The sequence below is a fragment of the Protopterus annectens genome, chromosome 3.part1 (genome assembly GCF_019279795.1).
Source record: "Protopterus annectens isolate FY-2018-M chromosome 3.part1, PAN1.0, whole genome shotgun sequence".
Classification (NCBI taxonomy): Eukaryota; Metazoa; Chordata; order Ceratodontiformes; family Protopteridae; genus Protopterus; species Protopterus annectens.
In genome coordinates, this window is record NC_056732.1 from 1,845,326,992 (window position 1) to 1,845,350,614 (window position 23,623).

General features: G+C 39.3%; 1 protein-coding gene across 1 annotated transcript in view; it reads left to right on the forward strand.

The window, feature by feature from the left end:
* The first annotated feature begins 892 nt into the window (after positions 1-892).
* Positions 893-23,623, forward strand: part of LOC122798751 (zinc finger protein OZF-like) — a 281,851-nt gene continuing 259,120 nt past the window's right edge. Inside the window, exon 1 of the mRNA XM_044067853.1 lies at positions 893-1,057. Within this exon, the coding sequence (XP_043923788.1) occupies positions 1,046-1,057 (12 nt within the window). The 5' untranslated portion in view covers positions 893-1,045. The remainder of the gene's footprint in view (positions 1,058-23,623) is intronic.

Consider the following 23,623-nt stretch of genomic DNA (forward strand, 5'->3'; position numbering starts at 1 on the left):
CTTAACACAACCTATATCCAGGACCAGTGGGGAGATCAAGGATGCTGATGCAGTGTCATACTGCTGCTGCTGCTGGGGAGTATTCACTAACTACCCCCCCCCCCCACCCCATGGCAGCCTTGTCAGATGTGTAATTGTTACCATGAGGAAATGCATGCTCACTTCCACCCATGTGCAACTCTCTGACAAATCTGTATACCAACATTCATCATGACTGAGCAGCTGAATCATTACACACTAAGTGGTTTTGGGGGGTCAGCAACATGAGTGATGTGCCCATTTTTTTTAAATGTGAGAAAGGTTGGGGCAGCAGCAATAAGCATTTGTGAGTGCAAAATGGAATTTACAGACTTTACCCCTCGCTATGCAAGAAAATGAAAATATATGGATCTTGATTCATACCTCTCAACTGTTCAGATTTTTGTAGAATGTCCAGACTTTTGGCTTATATTTTTGGTCTTTTCTTCATAAAATTTGTGGTTTTCTGGCAAATCACTGTTATGATCTGAGGACTGAAGTAATTAAATAATGGCTGCATAACATTTGAGTTTTAGACTTCTAATCCTTTAGGAAATTTATGTTAAAACAAATCCTGTTACTCTAGCAATTTTCTAAATTTATAAGAGCAGCATTTAAAAAATGTCTCTATTTTTGAACATTTGCCTCCCCCCCCTCTCACTTTGTCAGGCTTTGTCCAGATTTCATGCACTAAGAGGGTGAGAAGTATGTTCTGCATGCAGCAAACATTCGGAAACATGTAGTTGAATGAGCCAGCCCATCTCATTAATTATTTATACAATCCCCTCCCTCCCTCAATATTCTCACAACTTTATGTCATGAATATTAATCAGGCTGCCTGCACACTGTAGGGATATATTTCACAGGAAGACAGGAAGTGAGTAACTACAGAAAGTTGAGTTAGAGAGGTTTGTTTCATGTGTAGACATTACGGAAATACTTAGATTTGTGTGTCTGTTTATCATTCTTCTGGTTTGTATCTCTTGCAAGCAGTAGCTGCTTCACTTCCTGAATAGTGCACTGCATCATGAAATTGGAGGTAAGAACTGAGCTAATGAGAAAACCTGCTTTCTGTGACAGTTGGACTTTTGTTTATGAATGGTGTAGTTTGTGTTCTTGGGGCTTTTCTTCTGCAGGGACCTGCAGAGGGAACTTTTGTAAAATAAAGATCTGTTCTGCTATGCATCTCATCCTGATTTGTAATGGACATCATGCTCTCGATTCTGATCTCAGCAGTTTGTGTTAGTGGGGACAGAGCCAGGCTGTTAAAGCTGGAGATAAAGGATGCAGAGTGCACTAAAAGCTTCACTGGAAATTGCTTTGCTGTGAATAATTATTTGTTTGGTTTAAAGAAGCACTGCAAAGGATCACAAAAAGGTAAAACCAAAACTGAACTCTTGTCCCCTATTGTATCAGGAGAGTTTTATTCGGCAGTCTTAACACCTCCAGTTGTTCATATATTTATTGATGAATATACGTCTTTATTATGCTAGAAAATCTGGCAAATACATTTTGTTGAGACTGTCCAAAGTCAGCAGCAAGTTGTAATGCTAATATAGTGCATACTAGAATTTTGATTAGCTGCCCCTGACACATTTACACAGAAACCTACTGTTACAGATGTTACCTTACCATTAGGCCTATTAACACCTGAACAGTAGTGCTTTTTTAAGCCTTCTGACATATATTTATAAATCATAGTTCTTTTTTTATATACATTTCTAGATTCTTTCTGTACAGAGAGTGTGGTACAGACTGTCTTGCTGAAAGCAGATAGTATAAAATGGTGATTTTGATATGGTAAATAAGAAATTAGTTTTATGACTTTATGGACTTGTACAGTACATAATATTTGAACATCTGTTATAACTGTGTATATAAAAGTCAAGCTTTTGATTGTTAATTTAACAGCACTGAGAATGAAGCTTCTGGATCAGATTACTTGGTTACACCAATATACTGCTAATGTGCTTAACATCTAGTGAGTCATGTACAGTGCTGACATGTAATATCTAGTGAGTCATGTACAGTGCTGACATGTAACATCTAGTGAGTCATGTACAGTGCTGACATGTAACATCTAGTGACTCATGTACAATGCTGACATGTAACATCTAGTGAGTCATGTACAGTGCTGACATGTAACATCTAGTAAGTCATGTACAGTGCTGACACGTAACATCTAGTAAGTCATGTACAGTGCTGAGGTAACATCTAGTGAGTCATGTACAGTGTTGACATGTAACATCTAGTGAGTCATGTACAGTGCTGACATGTAACATCTAGTGAGTCATGGACAGTGCTGACATGTAACATCTAGTGAGTCATGGACAGTGCTGACATGTAACATCTAATGAGTCATGGACAGTGCTGACGTGTAACATCTAGTGACTCATGGACAGTGCTGGAATGTAACATCTAGTGAGTCATGTACAGTGCTGACATGTAACATCTAGTGAGTCATGTACAGTGCTGACATGTAACATCTAGAGAGTCATGTACAGTGCTGACATGTAACATCTAGAGAGTCATGTACAGTGCTGACATGTAACATCTAGTGTGTCATGTACAGTGCTGACATGTAACCTCTAGTAAGTCATGGACAGTGCTGACATGTAACATCTAGTGTCATGTACAGTGCTGACATGTTTTGTAAAAAAGTAATAAAACAAGTAAAAATAAATGAAATAAAGAATAAAACAAAAAGAGAAATAAAGCCAGTCAGGCTGAAACATGGAAAACCAATGAAAATAGCAGTCTGACCAAGCAGGACTAATTTACCATAACATTTATTCAGTACTTTCATCTAAATGAAAATACTTCATCAAAGTGACAAAACACACAGGAAGAAAAACATTTATGGAATACATACCAAGCCATGTGATCAAAAACACCATCAAAGATTATTTCCCCTCCATTGTGTCTTTCTTTCAAAATGTAATTGATGGACACCCATAATCATCGAACCCTGGTGGTCTACCAGCAGGTAATTCCAGTTGACAAAACAGTTTGTATTTGAGGAAATTATTTTACCATTTGCCACTCTACATACCTCTCAACCTCTTAGAGCAAGTAAGCTGGACAAATCCAAAAATAATGTGTGGGCAAAAGCAGGGGTAGATTTTAAATATTGCTCTTGCTAGAACTTTACTAGAATAGCAGGCTTTGTGTTAGCATGCATTTTCTGAAGGCTATAAAGTATGAAATTTAAATGTCTGTCATTATTTAGTGACTTCAGTCCCCAGTGGTTTGCCAGAAAACTGCAAATTGTATGTGGAATAGACCAAAAAATATGAAGCCAAATTCTGGACATTCTGTGAAAATCTGCACAGTTGAGAGGTATGCCCCTATCCTAATGAAGAACCTTCTCTAACACAAAAAGAGAAACTTGTTGAAATTCAGACAAACAGGATTGTGTTTAGACCAAGCATTGTTGGTGTCATTTTTCTTTTTTCTCCTTGTTAGCGTGCATGTGTTAGCGTGCATGTGTTAGCGTGCATGTGTTAGCATGTTTTGTCTGTAAAACTTTTCTCAGTCTTCCCCACATAATAACTGAACATGAGGGTCATGTCACAATTTATAACTGGGGGTGTAAACACACACGAGAGCTGCAGTGTGACATGAATTTCTTTATACAAATATTTGGTTTTGGTTTTGCCATTGCAGGGTGGTGATGAGGACTGGGGTTGTAATGGTGAGTAGGAAGTGTGGGAAAATATCCAGTGGTGCACTTGTAGACTGTTTGAAGGCAGTCGACATGTGAGAAGCACCAGAACTGTATGTTTCCACTCTCTGGTTCTTGGCAGTTTGGTTGAGATACTGGGACATCGAATAGCTGATACTTTAAAACCTCCCATAAATGGTTTAACCTTCACAAGGCTTGAATTTGAATAGTGTTTCTGCATAGCAAGGAGTGATGTGAATCCTGCAGTTATCAGGGAGAAAAACTTCAATTAATTTTGGGGACATTTGAAAAATAGATTCTGATGGACAGAGCAGTTGACCATTCCTGTAGACTGTCATTCTAAGGGTGCCAGGCAGGAAGGACTAACAGCACAGAGATTTCAGTGAATGAGTCTGCTGTATTATACAGAATAGGCCTGAATAGAAATGGGTGCCAATCACAGCATGGGTCATGTCCTCTGCGCAGACTATGAACATGGAATCAGTATTGTGTGATAGAGTATGGAGAAGGAGTGACCAGGAAAAGCTGTGCATACTGAGCATGGACTCGGTGACTGAACACACAGTCATGGGGGAGAGAGGCTTTAGCTGACACAGGAAGAGACAAAAATAGGGGGCAGCTACAGCTGATGAAAACAGGATGGGGAATGTGCTTGTGCTTTCATGACAGGAAATGGAGAGATATAGCTGCTGTATATTTCACTGATAAGGCCTGACCATTTTACACAAAGTACTTTAATTTTGGGGCACACATAAAATGTTACGTTACTATTGTGGGGAGATTATGCTGCTCCTGCTGCTGTGTAACTCACTGATGAGGCCTGACATTTTTAGAGTACTTTACACAGTTTTGGGGCACACATAATGTATTACATTGTTACTGGGTGAAGATTGTCAGGCCTCATCAGTGAACTGTACATCAGCAGCACAGAGTACCTTACACAGATCTGGGACACACATAGTGTTACATTGTTACTGGGGATTGTTAAGTCAGACCTCAGCAGTGAACTGTACATCAGCAGCATAGAGTACCTTACACAGTTCTGGGACACACATAGTGTTACATTGTTACTGGGGATTGTTAAGTCAGGCCTCATCAGTGAACTGTACATCAGCAGCACAGAGTACCTTGCACAGATCTGGGACACACATAGTGTTACATTGTTACTGGGGATTGTTAAGTCAGGCCTCAGCAGTGAACTGTACATCAGCAGCACAGAGTACTTTACACAATTCTGGGACACACTCAGTGTTACATTGTTACTGGGTGAAGATTAAGTCAGGCCTCAGCAGTGAACTGTACATCAGCAGCACAGAGTACCTTACACAGTTCTGGGACACACATAGTGTTATATTGTTACTGGGGATTGTTATGTCAGGCCTCTGTAGTGAACTGTACATCAGCAGCACAAAGTACCTTAGACAGTTCTGGGACACACATAGTGTTACACTGTTACTGGGTGAAGATTAAGTCAGGCCTCAGCAGTGAACTGTACATCAGCAGCACAGAGTACCTCACACAGTTGTGGGACACACATAGTGTTACATTGTTACTGGGGAATGTTAAGTCAGACCTCAGCAGTGAACTGTACATCAGCAGCACAGAGTACCTTACACAGTTCTGGGACACACATAGTGTCACATTGCTACTATGGGAGATTATGACATCACTGTAATGTTCACTGATGAGACATGACTGCCTTACTTAGAGTCTTTTATACAGTTTTGGAGCACACATAACGTGATACAGTATTGCACTAGGGAGATTATATGATGTTGCACATTTCACTGTAAGGACTGGTTCTCCTACTCAGAGTACTTTACAGAGTTTGGGGACATAGGTAAAGTGTTATATTGTTACTGGGGGTAGATTATGCTGCTGATGTATACCTCACTAGTTAGACCTTACTGCCTTACTCAGAGTACCTTATACAGTTTTTGGGTACAGATAAAATGCTACATTGTTTCTGAGGGGAGATTATCCTGCTGCTTACACAGTTTTGGGACATAGATAAAGTGTTACATTGTTACTGGGGTAAATAATGCTGCTGATGTATGCCTCACTAGTTAGGCCTTACTGCCTTACTCAGAGTACCTTATACAGTTTTGGGGCACAGATAAAATGCTACATTGTTTCTGAGGGGAGATTATCCTGCTGCTTACACAGTTTTGGGAGCTAGATAAAGTGTTACATTGTTACTGGAGTACATTATGCTACTGATGTATACCTCACTAGTTAGGCCTTACTACCTTACTCGAGTACCTTATGAAGTTTTGGGGCACAGATAAAATGCTAACATTGTTACTGAGGGGAGATTATCCTGCTGCTGCTGATAAGTCCTGGCCCTCTTACTTGGAGTACTTTACACAGTTTTGGGACATAAGTGTTACAGTGGGCTGATGCTCTTCTTTAGTGTGCATTATGCAGTTTGGGAGCATAGATAGTGTTGTCAGTTTATAGCTCACTGGTCTGGCTTTACTGCTTCACTTAGGGTATTTTGCATACTTCTGGGGGTCACACCTCAATTATGGCTTTATGTCACTGGGGGAAGGCAGTGGGAACTTGCAAAGATGATCCTTTGGATGGTAGAGAATGACATGAAGTTCAAATTCCAGAACCGAGACAGACATCAGCAATTATGAAAATTTGAAGTAGCACAGTCTGAAATATAGACTGGGTAAGGATTACCATAAAAGTCTAAGGCATTCATGTACACAGGCTAAAAGGAAGTTTGGGTAGTGTGATTTTGCGGTCACCATTGGTAGTGACTTACACAAGTTAAAGGTGTGTGTACATAGCAAATTATTACAGAAAATTCTGAGCACTGATGCAGACCTAAAAATGGAGGTATAAAGTTATTTTAGGCATCTGGGCTGGCCACATACTTATATACATGCACAACCACATAGGAAGGGGAGACAGATAGGAAGCTTCTTGTAGGAACCTGGAGAAGTGACTTATTTAGTCTAAAGTAGAGTGTACATGTCAGGGTATTATAAAAACTTGGGGCAGTAATACATTCATATTAAAGGGCAGTACAGATAGGGAGTTATTGTAAAAATGTGGGATGGTCATGCTACATGAATACACTTGTACTGAAGAGAGGTATGATAGGGGGATTTCTGTATAAATATTGGTTAATGACATTCAAACTAAAGGGGACTATGGGTACCTAATTAGTTTTATATGTCTAAGACGGTCACATGGATAAACATGCCTTTTACCACATCCATACAAACACACACACACTACAATACACATTGATGAATGGAGAATTTGGTTAGGAAGGTTATTATAGGAACCTGGGGTAGTGATATACACAAACTGGAAGAGAGTATGTGTTGGGGGTTATTGTTAAATCAGTCCTTGGTCAGTGATATGCACAGAATGAATGGGAGTACGTTTGAGAGTTATTGTTCCATCAGTCCTGGGGCAACAACATCCACAGTATTTAGAGAGTTGTAGTTCAAACATGCAGCAGTGATACCCACAAACTGAAGGGGTGCTCAGGTGGGAGGGTTGTTGTAGAACCCAATAAGTAATGCACACGGACTAAATCAGAAGTATGAATTGTTGAGTTTTGTAAAAATATGGGGTACCACCATACACAGGCCAAAGGGGAGTATATAAAATTCTGGGTACCACCATACACAGACCAAAGAGGCGTGTATACAATTCTGGGTACTGCCATAGACAGACCAAGGAGGAGTGTATAAAGTTTTGGGTACCACCATGCACACACCAAAGGGGAGTGTGTAAAATCTTGAGTACCACCATGCACTGACTCAGTAATTGCCTCATGCATACTGACAACCACTTACTCTTAAAACAAACAAATACCCTATGTGAGAGATGTAATTACATTATGAAATTGTAATAATTTCTCTCATGTAACAACAAACTGGATGTCAAAAATGATTTCAGCATACACATTTCACCTCTCACACAAAATGAGGTCACAACGCATAAACTCAATGGAAGCCTACCAAAAATCAGAGATCTCCCAAATATAAACCACTTGCACACACTGCTATGCAAATAGAAACCACTACACATGATAACACATACAACAGTGTCTCAGCAAATAAGCCACTAAGGCAAAACACCTTAAAACCTAATATATTGGTCATAGGAGACTCCATAGTGAGACACACAGATGTCCCCTTCACCAGGTTGGAAAAGGAAAAGGTCACAGTTGGCTGCTTGTCAGGTGCCATTGTCCATCAAATCACACAAGCACTCAAGTCACACAACAGCTACCATTATGATTCTGTCATAGTCTGTGTTGGGGTGAATGACTTATAGTTTCATAGTTTAGTACTAGGCTATCTGCCCTGGGGCAATTGCAAGCCTAGCCCTAGAGATGTGGCTTTCGCCACCCCATGTAGTGGTACTAAGGTGTATAGAATACATTTAGAATACTGTGCCTTTGTCTAGTAGTGACACATTGAAGACCCCCTTACCTATTAAAATTAGTTTACTGTGCCTCTGTTAAGTAGCGATGCAGGGGTGACTCCCGGGGTAAACCTACGATCTCCCATCCACTCATCAAGATTTCTCTTGAAGAGACTCAGTGAGGGGCTCTGCCTAACATGGACTGGGATTTTGTTCCAGAGTATGGGAAGCCTCTGAGTTATGAATCTGTCCCTCCAGCATGTTCTATTCATGTTTGTACTGAGGTTTAAATCTTTGGCTCTCGTGGTTCTTATGGATTTTGATTTTTTGAGGTGGAGCATGTCCATCAAATCCTGGTTGGACATGGCCTTGTACGTCAGGCACAGATCACCTCTGAGCAGGCGGTATGCTACTGAATAGAGCTGGAGTTTCTTTAGCCTGGCAGCATATGACATATGTTGGAGACCCTTGATCCTCTTGGTGAAGTACTTCTGTGGTCTCTCCAGCTGTTGTAAGTGCCGGGTGAGGTACATACCAAATGGGGTATTGTACTCAATCATGGGCCTGATAAGGGAGGAGTACAGGGGCACGATGACCTCCTTTGATCTGGATGTGAACCCCTTCATGATAAGGTGGGCAAGGTAGAAAGTCTTTCTAACCACTTTGGCAACGTGGGTGTCAAATGAGAGGTCACTATCAACTTGGGTCCCCAGGTCTCTGATTACTTTTTCGGTACTCAGTGGGTTACTGTCTATGTGATAATTTGTGGGTATTTTGTTTTTCCCAAAGGGATGACTATACATTTCTTGGCATTCAGTTTAAGGCCGGATTCCGCACCAGTTGTCCGCTTCAGTGAGGCCTTTCTGTAGGATGTATGTGTCAGCTGGTGTATCGACTATGGCGCCTAGTTTGCAGTCATCTGCGAACTTTGTCAGCCACAACCCTCCCATGTTTGCTTTCACATCCGAGAAGTAAATGCCGAATAAGAGGGGTCCCAGGACAGAGCCCTGTGGGACACCACTTGTGACTGGCTTTGAGTCTGACTTGGCTCCCGCAATCTTGACTTTATGGGTTCTGTTCTTTAGCCAGTTTGCAACCCATCTTGTGACATATGGATTTACTTTTAAGCTGTTTAGCTTATCTATGATCCCCGAGTGGGGTATTGTGTCGAAGGCTTTAGCCAAGTCCAGGTAGGCTGTATGGACTGCCTTGCCCTTATCAATGGCTCTAGTGACTGTTTTGAAAACGTCAACCAGGTTCAAAAGGCAGGATCTGCCCTTTACAAAGCCGAACTGGGTGAGATCAAGTGTCTATAGGTCCCCAATGTCATTGTTTATGAGTTCCATAATAATTCTTTCCATAGCTTTGCAAACCAGGCTGGTCAAGGTTATGGGGCGGTAGTTCCCAGTGTCTGTAGTGGAGCCTCCATTGTGAAGTGGGACCACTGTTGCTGTACGCCAGTGTTCAGGTACATATCCTGTAGTAAGGCTAAGGTTAAATAACATTTTTATATGCGGGTTTAGCTCCTCTTGGAGTTCACGTATCACGCAGCCGGGGATACCATCAGGTCCCATAGATGCTGTGTTTTTTGCTTTGTTGAGGGCGGTTCTCACCTGGACATCAGAGATGACAGGGAGGTTACATTCAGCTGGGATGAGTATTTCTTCTTTTGGAGGTGAGGGAGGGGAGAAATTTGCACTGAACCTGTCTGCCAGAATGTTGGCAATATCTGTGGGTTCGGTAAATTTTTTGTCATTGTGTACTAACTCTGAGCATATCTGAGTGTTTCCACCCAGGTTTCTAACATAACTGAAGAATGCCTTGTGGTTATCTTTAGTGTCCTTGGCGATTTTTCTCTCAAAGTTGGCCTTGGATATTTTTATGAGAGAACGTGGCTTTCTACTAGTGCTGATCAGAGATCCCTTCCCTTTATGGGATTTTGCTCTGTCTTGCAGTAGCTTCCTTCTTTTGTTATACAATTTGTTTATGGCTGGGGTCCACCAGACAGGATGCTTTCCATTGGTGGAGAGGGTCTTGGTTTTATTTGGGATTGCACGATCCATGCATTCTTGGAGATGTCCATAGAAAGCATTTGTGTAGGATTCAGCATTGTGGGATGTGGTTTCCATTGGCCCTGAGGGCTTAAATGATGCCATCTCAGTCTTGAGAAGTGTAAAGTTGGCTTTTGAGAAGTTTCTCACTGTAGTCTTTTGTGCTGGGGGTGGAGGTGGTAAATGTATATCCAGGGTGATTAGTTTGTGGTCAGATCTCACCAGTGAGGGCAATACTTCCGGTGTGGAGCATTTTGTCCCCATGTTTGTGATGATCAGGTCTAGTATATTATTCCACACTTGTGGGAGAGGTGACTAGCTGTTCCATTGCATTTGAGTTTATGAATTCCAGGAACCTTTGGGCTAGGGTGTTAGGGCTAGAATAGTGCACCCAGTCTATATTAGGGTAGTTGAAGTCTCCCAATATGATGGTATTTGGTGAGACATTCATATCTTCCAATGTCTTCAGGAAGGCTGAGTGGGGTTCTTGAGATTGGGAGGGTGGTCTGTAACATGCAACCAGTTGTATAGCAGTTTTGCCTATGGTTAGCTGCACCTGGATGTTCTCCGATGCTTCATGAGTTGCCACTAACCTAGAGGTGTGGGTATCCTTGATGAATATGGACACTCCCCCTCCCTTTGTGGTTCGGCCCGGGTTTTGAGGCCGAAAAGCATGATATGAGGTAAAGCCTGGTAGCACTGGGGTGCTCTCGGGAGCCTTGAACCAGGTCTCGGTTACAGCGCAGACATCGATGTTCTCCATACTGAGGAGCACTTTGAGAGCCTGCATCTTGAGATTTAGACTTCTGGCATTGAGCAGCATTACCCTTAATTTTTTTTCCATTTTTGTTTTCTAAGGAGGTGGGTTTGTCTTTTGAGCCTTGCCTAAAAAAGGCACTATGGGGGTGGCAAGAGCCTTAGCCAATATCCGGAAGCCCAGTAGTGACAGATGCAAGCCATCCATTATGAAGCAGCGTGGCTTGTCCAGCATGTCATCCCAAGCAGACAGACATTGGATCCCCCTAGAATGACACCAGTAATTGAGCCAATTATTAAAGCTGATAATCTTGTCTTTGTATTGTGGCATCATTCTTGATGAGGGCAGGATGCTGCTCAGGGTCAGGGTCATACCAGCCTGGGCTACATAATCAGAGAGCTCCTCTATGTCTCTTTTCATGTAGTCCAAGGAGGTATGTCTCAGGTCATTCACGCCGGAATGGACAATGACGGAGTCATATTTGTATGTGCTTTTGAGTGACCTGAGTGCGTGTGTTATATGGTGGATCCTAGCCCCCGATAAGCAGCTTACCATTACCCTCTCCTTGCTCAGCCTGGTAAGTGGGACGTCAGTGTGTCTGACTATAGAGTCACCTATCACTAGTGTATCAGGCATAGTGTTTGGCCTTAAGGGCTGTGATTTATTGACACACCGATTTATTGAAGTATGTGTTGCGTGTGTTATGTTTTGAGGTGGTGGATTTTTGGGTGTCTGCTTTGGGAGCCTCTTTTGTTTTGGTAAGTTTTTTAATAGAGCCTCCGAGTATGTTTTTGTGTTATTATGTGCTTGATTTGCAGTTGGGGTAGGTCTATGTGTGACTGGGTTTGTTGTGTGTGTGGTTACCTTCTCCTCCTGTCTGGTCTTGCCAGTCCTGAGTTGAGAGAGTTCAGCCTTCAGTTTGGCTATATAGTTGCATCTCTCATATGTATTTGTGTTTGTTGGGAGGAGGAGGAGAGGGTTGTCTGTGTACATGAGACAATTATAGCATTGTCTCAAGATTCCCAGATTAACCAGCTGAGCAGGAGAAGATGCTAGCAATCTACCACGTGACATGCTAGAATATTATAAGTGAGTGCTGTGCCTTTAAGGGAAGTGGTTGGGGTGGTAGGTGGATGTAGTGCTACTTGAGTTTGAGAGTGCTTGCTTAGAAGAGAAGCTTTGAGAACAATTGCTATGCTTATAATATAACGAGTAGACTGGTTATTCTAAGAGTAGAGCTTTCTAAGGGAAAATGTGAAGAGCAGACTTGGCGGAGCCAGGAAAAGTTTAACCCTGTTTAACTGGCGCTATGCGCACAATCGCACAAAGCCGCGCTATTGCGGATTTTAAACAGGGAACTTCAAAAGAGCTAGAAATGGTCCAAAACAACCAATTACTACAGCTCTTGTGCTGAGCTCACTTCCTTCAGGGACAGATAGGCTGCTCAAGGCTCCCCACTCCCACTGGTGAGCAAAGAAACTTCCTTCTTATCCAAGTAAGGTAACGGACAACACAGGAACTACACCACAGCCCAGAATACAGCAAAGCCTGTAAACTGGTCTAAACTAGTCGAGGAGAGGCGGGGAAAACAAGGATTATTTTTATTTATTTATTTTTTGTTTTTAGATAGAAAACACCCAGAAATACAGAAGGCAGCAATAAATCAGTTACACAGGCTAGCACACTTTAGTGGGCAGCCTCAATAGTTAAATTAAACAAACAAACAACAGATTTTCGATTAATTTTCGACCAGGTAAACTTTTAAGTGCAGATACTATAAAATGCAGCAAACAGTTAAAAAAACAGTATAAGCTTCTTTAAAATAAGCAAGAGAAGGTATTCCAAGTAAAAAACAGAAAAAAATACTTAAATCTGGAAAGTAGTCGCTTTTCTCAGTTCTCTGTAGCTAGGACCACTCTGCAGGACCACGTGGAGCTGTCTCTGAGTAGTATAGCCATAAAAAAATGCTCTGAGGCGGATTTTAAACAGGGAACTTCAAAAGAGCTAGAAATGGTCCAAAACAACCAATTACTACAGCTCTTGTGCTGAGCTCACTTCCTTCAGGGACAGATAGGCTGCTCAAGGCTCCCCACTCCCACTGGTGAGCAAAGAAACTTCCTTCTTATCCAAGTAAGGTAATGGACAACACAGGAACTACACCACAGCCCAGAATACAGCAAAGCCTGTAAACTGGTCTAAACTAGTCGAGGAGAGGCGGGAAAACAAGGATTTTTTTTTTTGTTTTGTTTTTAGATAGAAAACACCCAGAATTACAGAAGGCAGCAATAAATCAGTTACACAGGCTAGCACACTTTAGTGGGCAGCCTCAATAGTTAAACAAACAAACAACAGATTTATATGAAGAGAGACATGACTGAGCACTCAGATTATGTGTCCCAGGGTGCTATGGCGCTATGAGTCTAGCCCTAAGCAGGATTCTACCTTCACTCAGGATGATGCCACTATATAAAAAAAAAATGATTGACTTAAACAATTAGATTAACTCATGGTATCAGTCCAGGGGATCCAGTATCTGTCAGCTTGGGAAGACATGGTCGACAGATTCCAAGATGATTAATATGAGTATGATTCCAACTGAATTCAGTGAAACTCTTTAGGAAATCACTGATTGATTGTTTTATTGATTAGTAAACTTCTTGTTTTGTTTTTGTTAAAGTTTAAACCTGAACTCTTCTCAAAGTAATTTAAAGATGAAATAATTTGTAATAGGGAAGATTCTATGTCTCCAGTAGTTATTAGAATATCATCTGCAAATAACTGTATTTTACAACTAAACTCCTCATTAGTTAGGAATGCTTTGATTTTAACATTAGATCTAATAAAATTTGCAAGAGGTTCAATAGCTAAAGCAAATAATAAGGGGATAAAGTACAACCTTGTTTTGTACCCATTAAAACTTTGAAGGATTTGGATATAAAAGAACCAATTTTAACAAATGAGTAAGAATTATTGTATAGATTTGTGATGAGATTTATAAATACTTCAGAAAAGTTATATTTTCTAAGTACTTTAAATAAATAAGACCAACTAATAGAATTAAATGCCCTATTTAAATCTAAATTAAATATTGCTAATTATTTTTTCTATTTATCAACTAAAACAATAAATGTATTCAACCTGATTATATTATCATGGACTTTTCTACTTAAAATAAAACCAGTTTGATCTGCATTAATTAATTTTGGCATTATATGATTTAGTCTTTTTTGCGAGGATAGACATAAATAGTTTATTATCAACATTAAGCAAGGATATGGGTCTATAGGAGGAACATAGTTTACTATCTTTATTTTTTTCAAGAATGGAAGCAACAAGGATATAATGCCAAGAGGAAGGAATAGATAGAGAAGTTTTAATCCTTTCAAATACATTCTGTAAAAGTTTGATAATGTTATCTGGTATAAGTTTATATAATTCAGGGATTAATCCATCAAGTCCCGGAGCCTTATTTGTCTTAATATTTTTAATTTGGTATTTTATTTCTTTTAATAAGATGGGTTTGCAGATAATATTTTTTTACTCTTTAGTTAATTTTTGTTGTATATTATTTTTCAAAAAGTCAGTTGTAGTGGAGTCATTATGTAAAGTTGAGGAAGTGTTATTGACATTTTCATAGTGACATCTGAATATATCATTTAAATTGGTTATTTCTCTATCTTCCCCATTGGTTTACTTTTATTTCTTTAATATAGTTGGCATTTTTTTCTTAGATCTTATGGCTAGTTTATGTAAGCTTTTGGGACTGACTGAATAAGAGCAAATTTTCCTTTTTTCTAATTGTATCGAGATTAGATGTTGCATTGTATCAAGATATTTTTGATTTAATGATTTTAATTCAAGATTAATATTTGTATCATTTGGTTTCATGTTTATTTTTAAATTATCTATTTTAAACTGTAGAGTTTTTAATTCTTTTATCCAATTCTTTTCTTTTAAGATACCAACTTTTGATATTTCCATGTAGATAAGCCTTTAAAGAATCCCAAAGTATAATGTCCGTAACTTCTCCATTATCATTTAGTTCTATAAATCGATTTAATTCCATTATAAACCATTCCTTGAAATCTTTTAACTGGGTAATATAAGCAGGGATTCTAGAATTGTTGACTAGGTTATCAGTTTTAAAAGTAATAGTGAATGAGCTGGCATTGCGATCAGATACTGGGCAAGATGTTATTAGTAAATCATCAGTTTTAGAATATAGCCTATTAGAGGTGAGCACTTTATCAGTAGTAGTTTGGGTACCAAAACAAAATGAATAATGTATATAATGAAGTGAATTAATAGATTTCAATTCATATATGTCCCATAAGTTTTGATCATTCATACAAGTTTTTAAATGCTTTGCTGAGATGATAGTTTTATATTTTGTTTATTAGTAGTATCTGCTTCTAATAGTACATGATTAAAATCTCCTGCTATAATTAGTTCACTTTTAATATGCATAATAATAGTATCTAGTAAGTTTTTAACAAATTTTGCACCAACTCCAGGGATCCCATATGTGTTTACTAATGTATAGTATTGTTTATTAATTTTTGTAGTTATCAGTGTCAGCATACCATCTTTATCAGTGTATGTGTGAATTACTTTAGGTTCACGTAAGAACGTCTCCAAAGGATCATTATGCCTCCCCATTTTGACTTAAAATATGAACCAGCTAATATATTATAACCTTTGAATAGAATTCTATGCATGTCTTCTATGACTATGTGAGTTCCTTTCACAAAATATTATATGAGCTTTGCTTGCATTCAGATACTTATTTAAACTGCTTATTTTCAATGAATTGTTTAAGTCATTAATATTTAATGATAAACAATTAAATGTAGACATATTAGAAGAAAAAAAAGGCTTTGAATATAGAAGTCAAAGGCTTATTACTTAATGAATATAGTAAACTACAGTGAAACATTGTTGTGGATAATAAAGATGACAGTAACATTAAATAGTTAAAATTGAAACAATTGAAACCATTAGTCATGGAATATAACATTCTTGGTTGGATGAATAAATCATCCAAACTACTCACCAGCCTAACCATATTAATGTAGTAAACAAAATCTGAATTAAGCATATGCTGCTGCTTCTAAAAATAAATAATGATGATCTTAAATCGATATATATATATAAATAATTAACTATATTATAATAGTTATGATAGATATTAAATGGATAAAGGAACTGTTCAATCTAAACTAGATATATCCGAGCCACAAAGTATTAACTTTTATGTTTTGTAAATGCTATGCATTGATCAGATGCTTGATTTACTATACATTATTTCCTTTTGTTATATTCAAATATATTAGGAGACAAAAAAATAAAACATGAAAGAACTATATGTGGTGGGAGATAAATGGATCCACAGTCTACCTATAAACTGTTTTGTGTGTAATTTGATTTGGATGTATGCGTTTGATGTCTTATTGGAAAAAATTGACATCAGCATAATATTAGCTGTAATAGTACTTTATTTAATGTAAAAAAGTGTAGAAATTACACTAACCTAGAATTAAATGTGCTAACTTATTTTATTTAATTATAAGGGTGGTTAAGAGTGAATCTTATAATAAGTATAGTATCTTGTCAGGTTGAATATTAACTTTAATTATAAGTTGTAGTATGAGTCTAGGAACCCAGGCCCACACCAACAGAACACTCCTAGAAGGAGCCCCAATACACCCCCAAGCCCACAGGACCCAGGAATGTCCACCAAAACAAATCTTTCACATCTTTCAGAGCTCCTCAGATAAAATATTTTATATCCAGCCGAAGTTGACATTAGTTCATGGTTATTGAGTTGCCAAGAATTTTTATAGATCTTGTTGAAATTAATTCACCTCCAACTGTTTACGAGATTGTAGATCATGTTTACTTGTCCAGCTTCGTCTCTGTAGTGAGTAGTAAGTAAAGAAATCTGGATTATTTTCTTCTATCACTTGAAGGGATGTTTGTATCCTTGTTTATATAGTTTCTCTATTGATGTCTCAGTGAACATCCCCAAGTCCCACCAAACAAGGAATGGCCCAAGGCCCCCCAAGACCATCTTCCCAGCCAGTGTACACCCAAGCACCATCACCCTTATCATAAAGATCTCTATTATTCTCATATCTCATGGAATTAGTGGTATGTGAATTCTATCTGTGATTGGAAGATCTCAGTATCTATATTATTTGAGACTTCAAATAAAGTAAAGAGATTTGTAGCATAATATTAGAACCAAAATAGTCAATGTAGGTGATGTAGTTAATATTATGTACATATATGTGCAAGGGGGTATTACGTTATTTTCTGTTTATAGGAGTTTATCAGACTGTAAGGTAACATCTGAAAATATAGTTTAGTGATTATTAAATAAATACCAGGTTCAGGTAAATAATTTCTAGACAATGAGTACATTCACTGCCCACCAGAATAACATATCTGTCTTCCTATAATTCAATTGTTGTGTATACTGATCTCTAAGGATAGATGCAATTCTATTTTATTTTATATTTCAAATGGTCTGTATGAACCATGAGTGTAACATTTACGGCTGATATATAAAGATTTGAGAATGTACCAATTAGCATGCATTATAGATTGCATCTTGCACTGTTTGCTTTCTGAATTTGTTAAGCTGCATGAAAGTAATTTAGAGTTGAAATATGTGCTTCTCATATTCATGGACTAGTACTCATACACTCACCCATATATCTATTTACATGGGTTTATATATTCATAGGTGCCCACTGGGGTAATAAGCTCGAGGTCGCCCTCCCCGTCTAAACTGTATAACTTGAAAATCAAACATGCTCCAATATGTTTGACTAATGTAACACAGAAATAGCAGTTTTTGGAAGCAGGAATTTGACTTTTGATTGAATAATACAGTGGATTACAACTATTAACATTTTCCATGAGTAATTATATTATAGGAACAGGACTATCTCAACTGCATAAAATTATGATGTTGATTCAGTATAATCTCATTACTGGCTTTCTTTTATACAGCTGTATCCAATGCACACCAATATTACACAAAGTTAGGGTGTGTCTTTGATTTAACTTAATACGTTTTGCCAAAGTCTTAAGTAAATTAGAATTACTCCATGTGAGAATCAAACCCTGTGCCTTGTGTCTGTAAGGTAAACACCCCAACCATTATGTCAACCTTCCAAAATGTTTCAGCAATGTTGTGTAGACAGAACTGATACATACATGGATTGTAGGTAAGAGTTAAGTGGTAATTTATCAGCAATTACTTCCTAATTAGTCGGGAGGGGGATTCAAGTCTTACTAACCATGCCCCACTGCTTCTCAATAAGCTCAGTTTGCAAACACTGTAATCGTTGTTATATCTGTAAATGTGTATATATTACTCTCATGTATGTATTCTCTACACTGTCATCATTTTTAAAATGTTGACTCATGTCACTATCAAACCACAATGTCTGATAGCATTTAGTGCCTTCCTAAATTTTTATGATTACAAAACCTTCCAAGTGTAACTTTGAAAAGTCTGCTTTAACAATGTTATGTTATGTATTTGCTTATGTATCTGATTAACATTTTTTAACTGGTGTATCACTTCATAAATTCTAAAATTATGTTGTCTTTTTTCTGTTGCAACTCTCTGGCCTTGTTTCAAATGGGATATTTATAAATCAGTCTACTGCCCTGGTCAACAAATGTAAAATAACATAAAATTAATAAAAATCTTAGTTCTGATCCATTGAATAAATTGTCAGTGTCTTAGAGAAGTATGTCTACGTAATAGTGATGAAACTGATCATAAAGACTGCAGATGTTAAACAAGGATGGCATCTGTTTGATTGCAAAGGGTGTGGATGGAAGTGGGGGGTATGAAACAATAGCTACATTTATAAATGTCTATTTCATGATATACAAAATGTTTATTGATAAAGAAAGGGTTTTATTGATGAACAGTAACCCCTCAAATGCACAGTAGCAAGCCCCACCTAAACCCTGCCCTACACCCAGAATCACGGGGGTGTCACCGAACAGTAATGAATAATTATGTACTCAGCCCATGGTCCGTATAAACATTCAGTGTATGCAGAAGTTGGAAATACAACAGCAGAACTAAGTTCTGAAATACTGAAATACAAATACATGTAATATATATACATAAATATATTGTATATGGCAAAGCCACACCCTCAAATATCACCCTAGTCAACCTGTGCCTTTTCAAGTTGGTAATTATGAGACCGTTACCAGAAAAGCAATTGAACCCATTCAAAGCAACAGAAATCAAAGCAATGGCCTGCAGCCGCCACACCCCCACATGCCTACAACACACAAACCAAGGCCCATCCCCCGCTGCCCAACAGTATGCTGTGTTTTTTCACAAATGCATATATTGGCTTAAGTTGCATCCTGTAGAAATATCAAGAAATCCCCTAAGAATAGCTGTGCTGACCCCAATGCTTACACACAGAGTGCACCTAGAAAAGCCCGAGACCTCCTAGATAGCCAGTGGCCAGACTCCCCAAGCAAGCAGCAGTCCACAACAGAATAGCCCACCAAGCATGCCTGAAGCAGTGCCCAAACCAAGCACTTCATGAGCTTGTAGTGGTGCAGAAACAAAACACCAGTAGAAGTACTTGATGCAAAATCTCTGACAAAAATAGGGTTGACTAGTAACACAGAAAGAAGTGAAAATGTCCCCCGAGTCCACACCTCTCACCGTAGATGGTGTCTCCATGCATACCAGTCTGGCTCTACACAAAGTCCTCTGTCATTTGCACCCGATCCCTGACACATCATTTACGAAACAAAATGACATGACAGCTACACGTAAAATCCCCACACTCTACAAAGTAAAGCAATCAGTTGCATCAGTGACTCCACCTGCAAAGGTCAACAAAACATCTCAAACCTTGGCACTGGCTGCCACATCAAAAGCGCCAGCAAGTAGCATGTAGAGACAGGACACACGATCCAACCTCCACAAACCATGCACTTCAACTGATCTCTCCAGTACTTCTGTGCAACACATCACCCACAGTTCACTGCAGCCTGCCAGGTGCAACAATATCAAAATGATCGTGGCAAACCAACCACAGACACCAGTGCAAACTATCTATGAGCCACCTAGACAAAGGTCAAGCACTTCATACATTAAAAACACACCCTCAGCAAATCACACTTGCCGAACAGCAAAGAAAAGACTCCAGTCCATGCACTGCAGACACATGGGAGCGCATTGGCCACAAACAGTTAACCCATCCGCCACCACTCCAAACCAACTCAACCACATCTCTGCAACACCCCCAGTGTCTGAAAAAATCCATGCATAGGAAAGTGAAGGCACCGTGGAAAGAAACAAACAGTGGAGTATACATTACAGGATCAAATGTGTTACAAACCATACCTTGGAGACGAATGAGAATTCATTCTTGCTTAAATATGTATATGTGTATCTGGTATCCTGTGAACTCATTCAGTATGTAATGACAATGTCCACAAGTGAATGAAGTTCAGTATTACTTCTTCTCATGCAGTAATAAAACAACACATTTTCCTGTTATTTCATATAAAGTTGGAAAATGTATTACTCCATTGACTGTGTATAGCAGCCCTGAATAGCACACAAATGCGTGTGGTCACATGATTTCTCGTGGTCTCCATGAAAGATTTCATGCAAAGACTGTGAACAAGTTGACTGGGGAAGAGTAATCACAATGTGAAGCAATGGCTACGCAACTCATTGCAGCTGAACTCTGGGTTTAATAGTTCACCAATGCAGATCATTCCGTGAATTTTAAACCAGTAGGCTACCTAGAAAACCTCTCTGCACTGCAAGGTGTCTAGCTAGTGTCCTAAATTAAAACAAAAAGATGCTTTCATATAGATCTTGCTTATAGCTATAAACTATGTGAATTTATTAAAGCATAGCCAAGCCACATGTATCTAAGATTGTCTGTGTCCTGACATGACAGGGTCAAAGTTCATATAATCCGCGAATATTCTGCTGGTGCACATTAAAGCCATTATTAGGGAGCTCGAGCAGGAGTCCTATTTCGTGACTAAAACTTGTTTTCTTGGGTGGGAAAATGACAAGAAAAGAACCAAGAAAGACTTTACTTTGGTATAATAGCTTGTGCTCACTAGTTTGATTTAAAATAGGTGACTAAACACCTAAATTAACACACAAGATTAACAGTATAAAAGAATAAATGCCAGTTTGAAGTATTTCAATCTTAACAAGGGATTTTAAAAGAATGTTTAAGACTATCATACATTCCTTTAAATGTATATAGACTGAACACATTTTACTGTAGAGTAATAGGGGTCAGATAATGGATATAAGAAAGGTAATATGAAAAGGAAATAAGTAAACAGTTCCGTATGAACTAAGAAAAACAATGCTAAGTGAAAATGTTCATAGGTAGGTACTAGGTTATCGGCCCAAGGGCCTAAATAAGCCTAGCCAACAAGGTTCCCTGGCTTATGCTACCCAAGAAAGTTATTTTCTTGTGCCACTGTTGAGCAGAGCCACAGAGGTGATCCCTGGGGTGTATTTCCTATTTTCCATCCACTCATCAAGATTTTTCTTGAAGAGTGTTAATGAGGAACTTTGCTTGATATAGATGGGTAGCCTGTTCCAGAGTATGTGAAGTCTCTGGGACAAGAATCTATCCCTCCAGCATGTCCTGTTTATTGTGGTGACAAGGTTTAGGTCCCTAGCTCGGAGGGATTGGGATTTCTTTAGGTGTAGCATGTACAACAGCTCTGGGTTTAACATAGCTTTATATGTTAGGCAGAGATCTCCTTTGAGTAGGCAATATGCTACAGAGTAAAGCTGGAGTTTTTTGAGACGGTCAGTGTTGGGCATCTGTTTGAGGCCAGTAATCCTCTTTGTGAGGTACTTATGTGGCCTTTCCAGCTGCTGCAGATGTCTTGTGAGGTACATTCCAAAAGGGGCGTTGTACTCTATAATGGGTCTAATGAGTGTCGAGTAGAGGGGAACAATGACCTCTTTATTCCTGGATGAGAACCCTTTTGTGATGTGGTGTGCCATGTAGAAGGATTTCCTGACTACTGTGGCGATGTGATTATCAAAGGAGAGACTACTGTCTACCTGGGTCCCAAGGTCTTTTATCACACATTCAGCGTTAAGTAGACTGCCGTTTATGTGATAGTTCATGGGTACAGAGTTTTTACCAAAGGGGATGATAATGCACTTTTTGGCACTGAGCTTGAGGCCATGGCTATCTGTCACAGTGAGGCCCTTCTGTAGGATGTCCACATCATTTGGGGACTCGACTATGGCTCATAGTTTGCAGTCATCTTCAAATTTCATTAGCCAGAGGCCTTCTGTGTTAGCCTGTACCTCAGAGAAGTAGATACCAAACAAGAGAGGTCCCAGGACTGAACCCTGTGGTCTGCAACTTTTACAGTGTGGGTTCTGTCAGTGAGCCAGTTGGCAACCCATCTTGTGACATAGGGATTTATACTTAGTTTAGTGAGTTTAGCTATAATTCCAGAATGGAGGATGGTGTCAAAAGCCTTGGCGAGGTCAAGATAGGCTATGTGAACTACCTTACCCTCATCTACGTCTTTGGTGACTGCCTCAAAGAAGTTGATCAGGTTCAGAAGGCATGATCTGCCTTTCACAAACCCGAACTGGGTAAGGTCCAGAGTTTGGAGGTTACCAATGTCTTTGCTTCTGAGTTCCATGATGATACATTCCATGGCTTTGCAGACCAGGCTCGTCAGGCTAATAGCGATAGTTCCCAGGATCAGTGGTGGATCCCCCTTTGTGGAGTGGGATAACTGTTGCTGTGCACCATTCAGTGGGCACAAAGCCTGATGTGAGACTATGATTGAACATGGTGCTTAGGTGGGGAGCCAGTTCGTTCTGATGTTTGTGTAAAATGCAGCCTGGGATGTGTCTGGTCCCATGGATGCTGTGATTTTAGTTTTAGAGAGTGCAGCTTTTACCTGCACAGATGTGATTACAGGGACTCTGCATTCTTCCTGTATAGATATGGGCCCTTTAGGGGTAAGGGGGGAGTAAAGGTAGCACTGAACCTATCTGCCAGGATGTAGGCAATATCAGTTGGTTCTGTAATTTTCGTGCCATTGTGCTGTAACTCAGAGAAGATCTGGGTGTTGCGATTGAGATTCTTGACATAGCTATATAATGCTTTGTGGTTCACTTTAGAATCAGTGGTGATTTTGTTTTCATAGCTAGCTTTGGAGGATCTTATAAGGGATCTCAGCCTTTTACTGAGGCTGACCAGGGAGCTCATCCACTCATGGGATTTTACTCTCTTTTGCAACAGTTTCTTCCTTCTGTTGTAGAGTTTGTTTATGGTAGGAGACCACCACATTGGCTTCCCTTTTTTGGAGGATAGCATCTTGGTTCTGTTTGGGATAGCACAATCCATGCACTCGTGTAAGTGCTTATAGAGTCCATTTGTGTAGGATTCAGCAGTCGTAACTCTATTGTCCATCTGCATGGGTGTCATGAAGTTCGCCACTTCTGTCTTAAGAAGCATGAAGTTGGTTTTGGAGAAATTTTTTACCATGGTTTCCTTAATGGTGGGTGGGGGCGGGATGCAGATATCTAGGGTGATTAGCTTATGGTTGGATCTGACCAACGAGGAGTTGATTTCAGGTGTGGAACACCAGTTACTCATGTTGATAATGACTAGGTCTAGAATATTGTTGCCCCTGGTG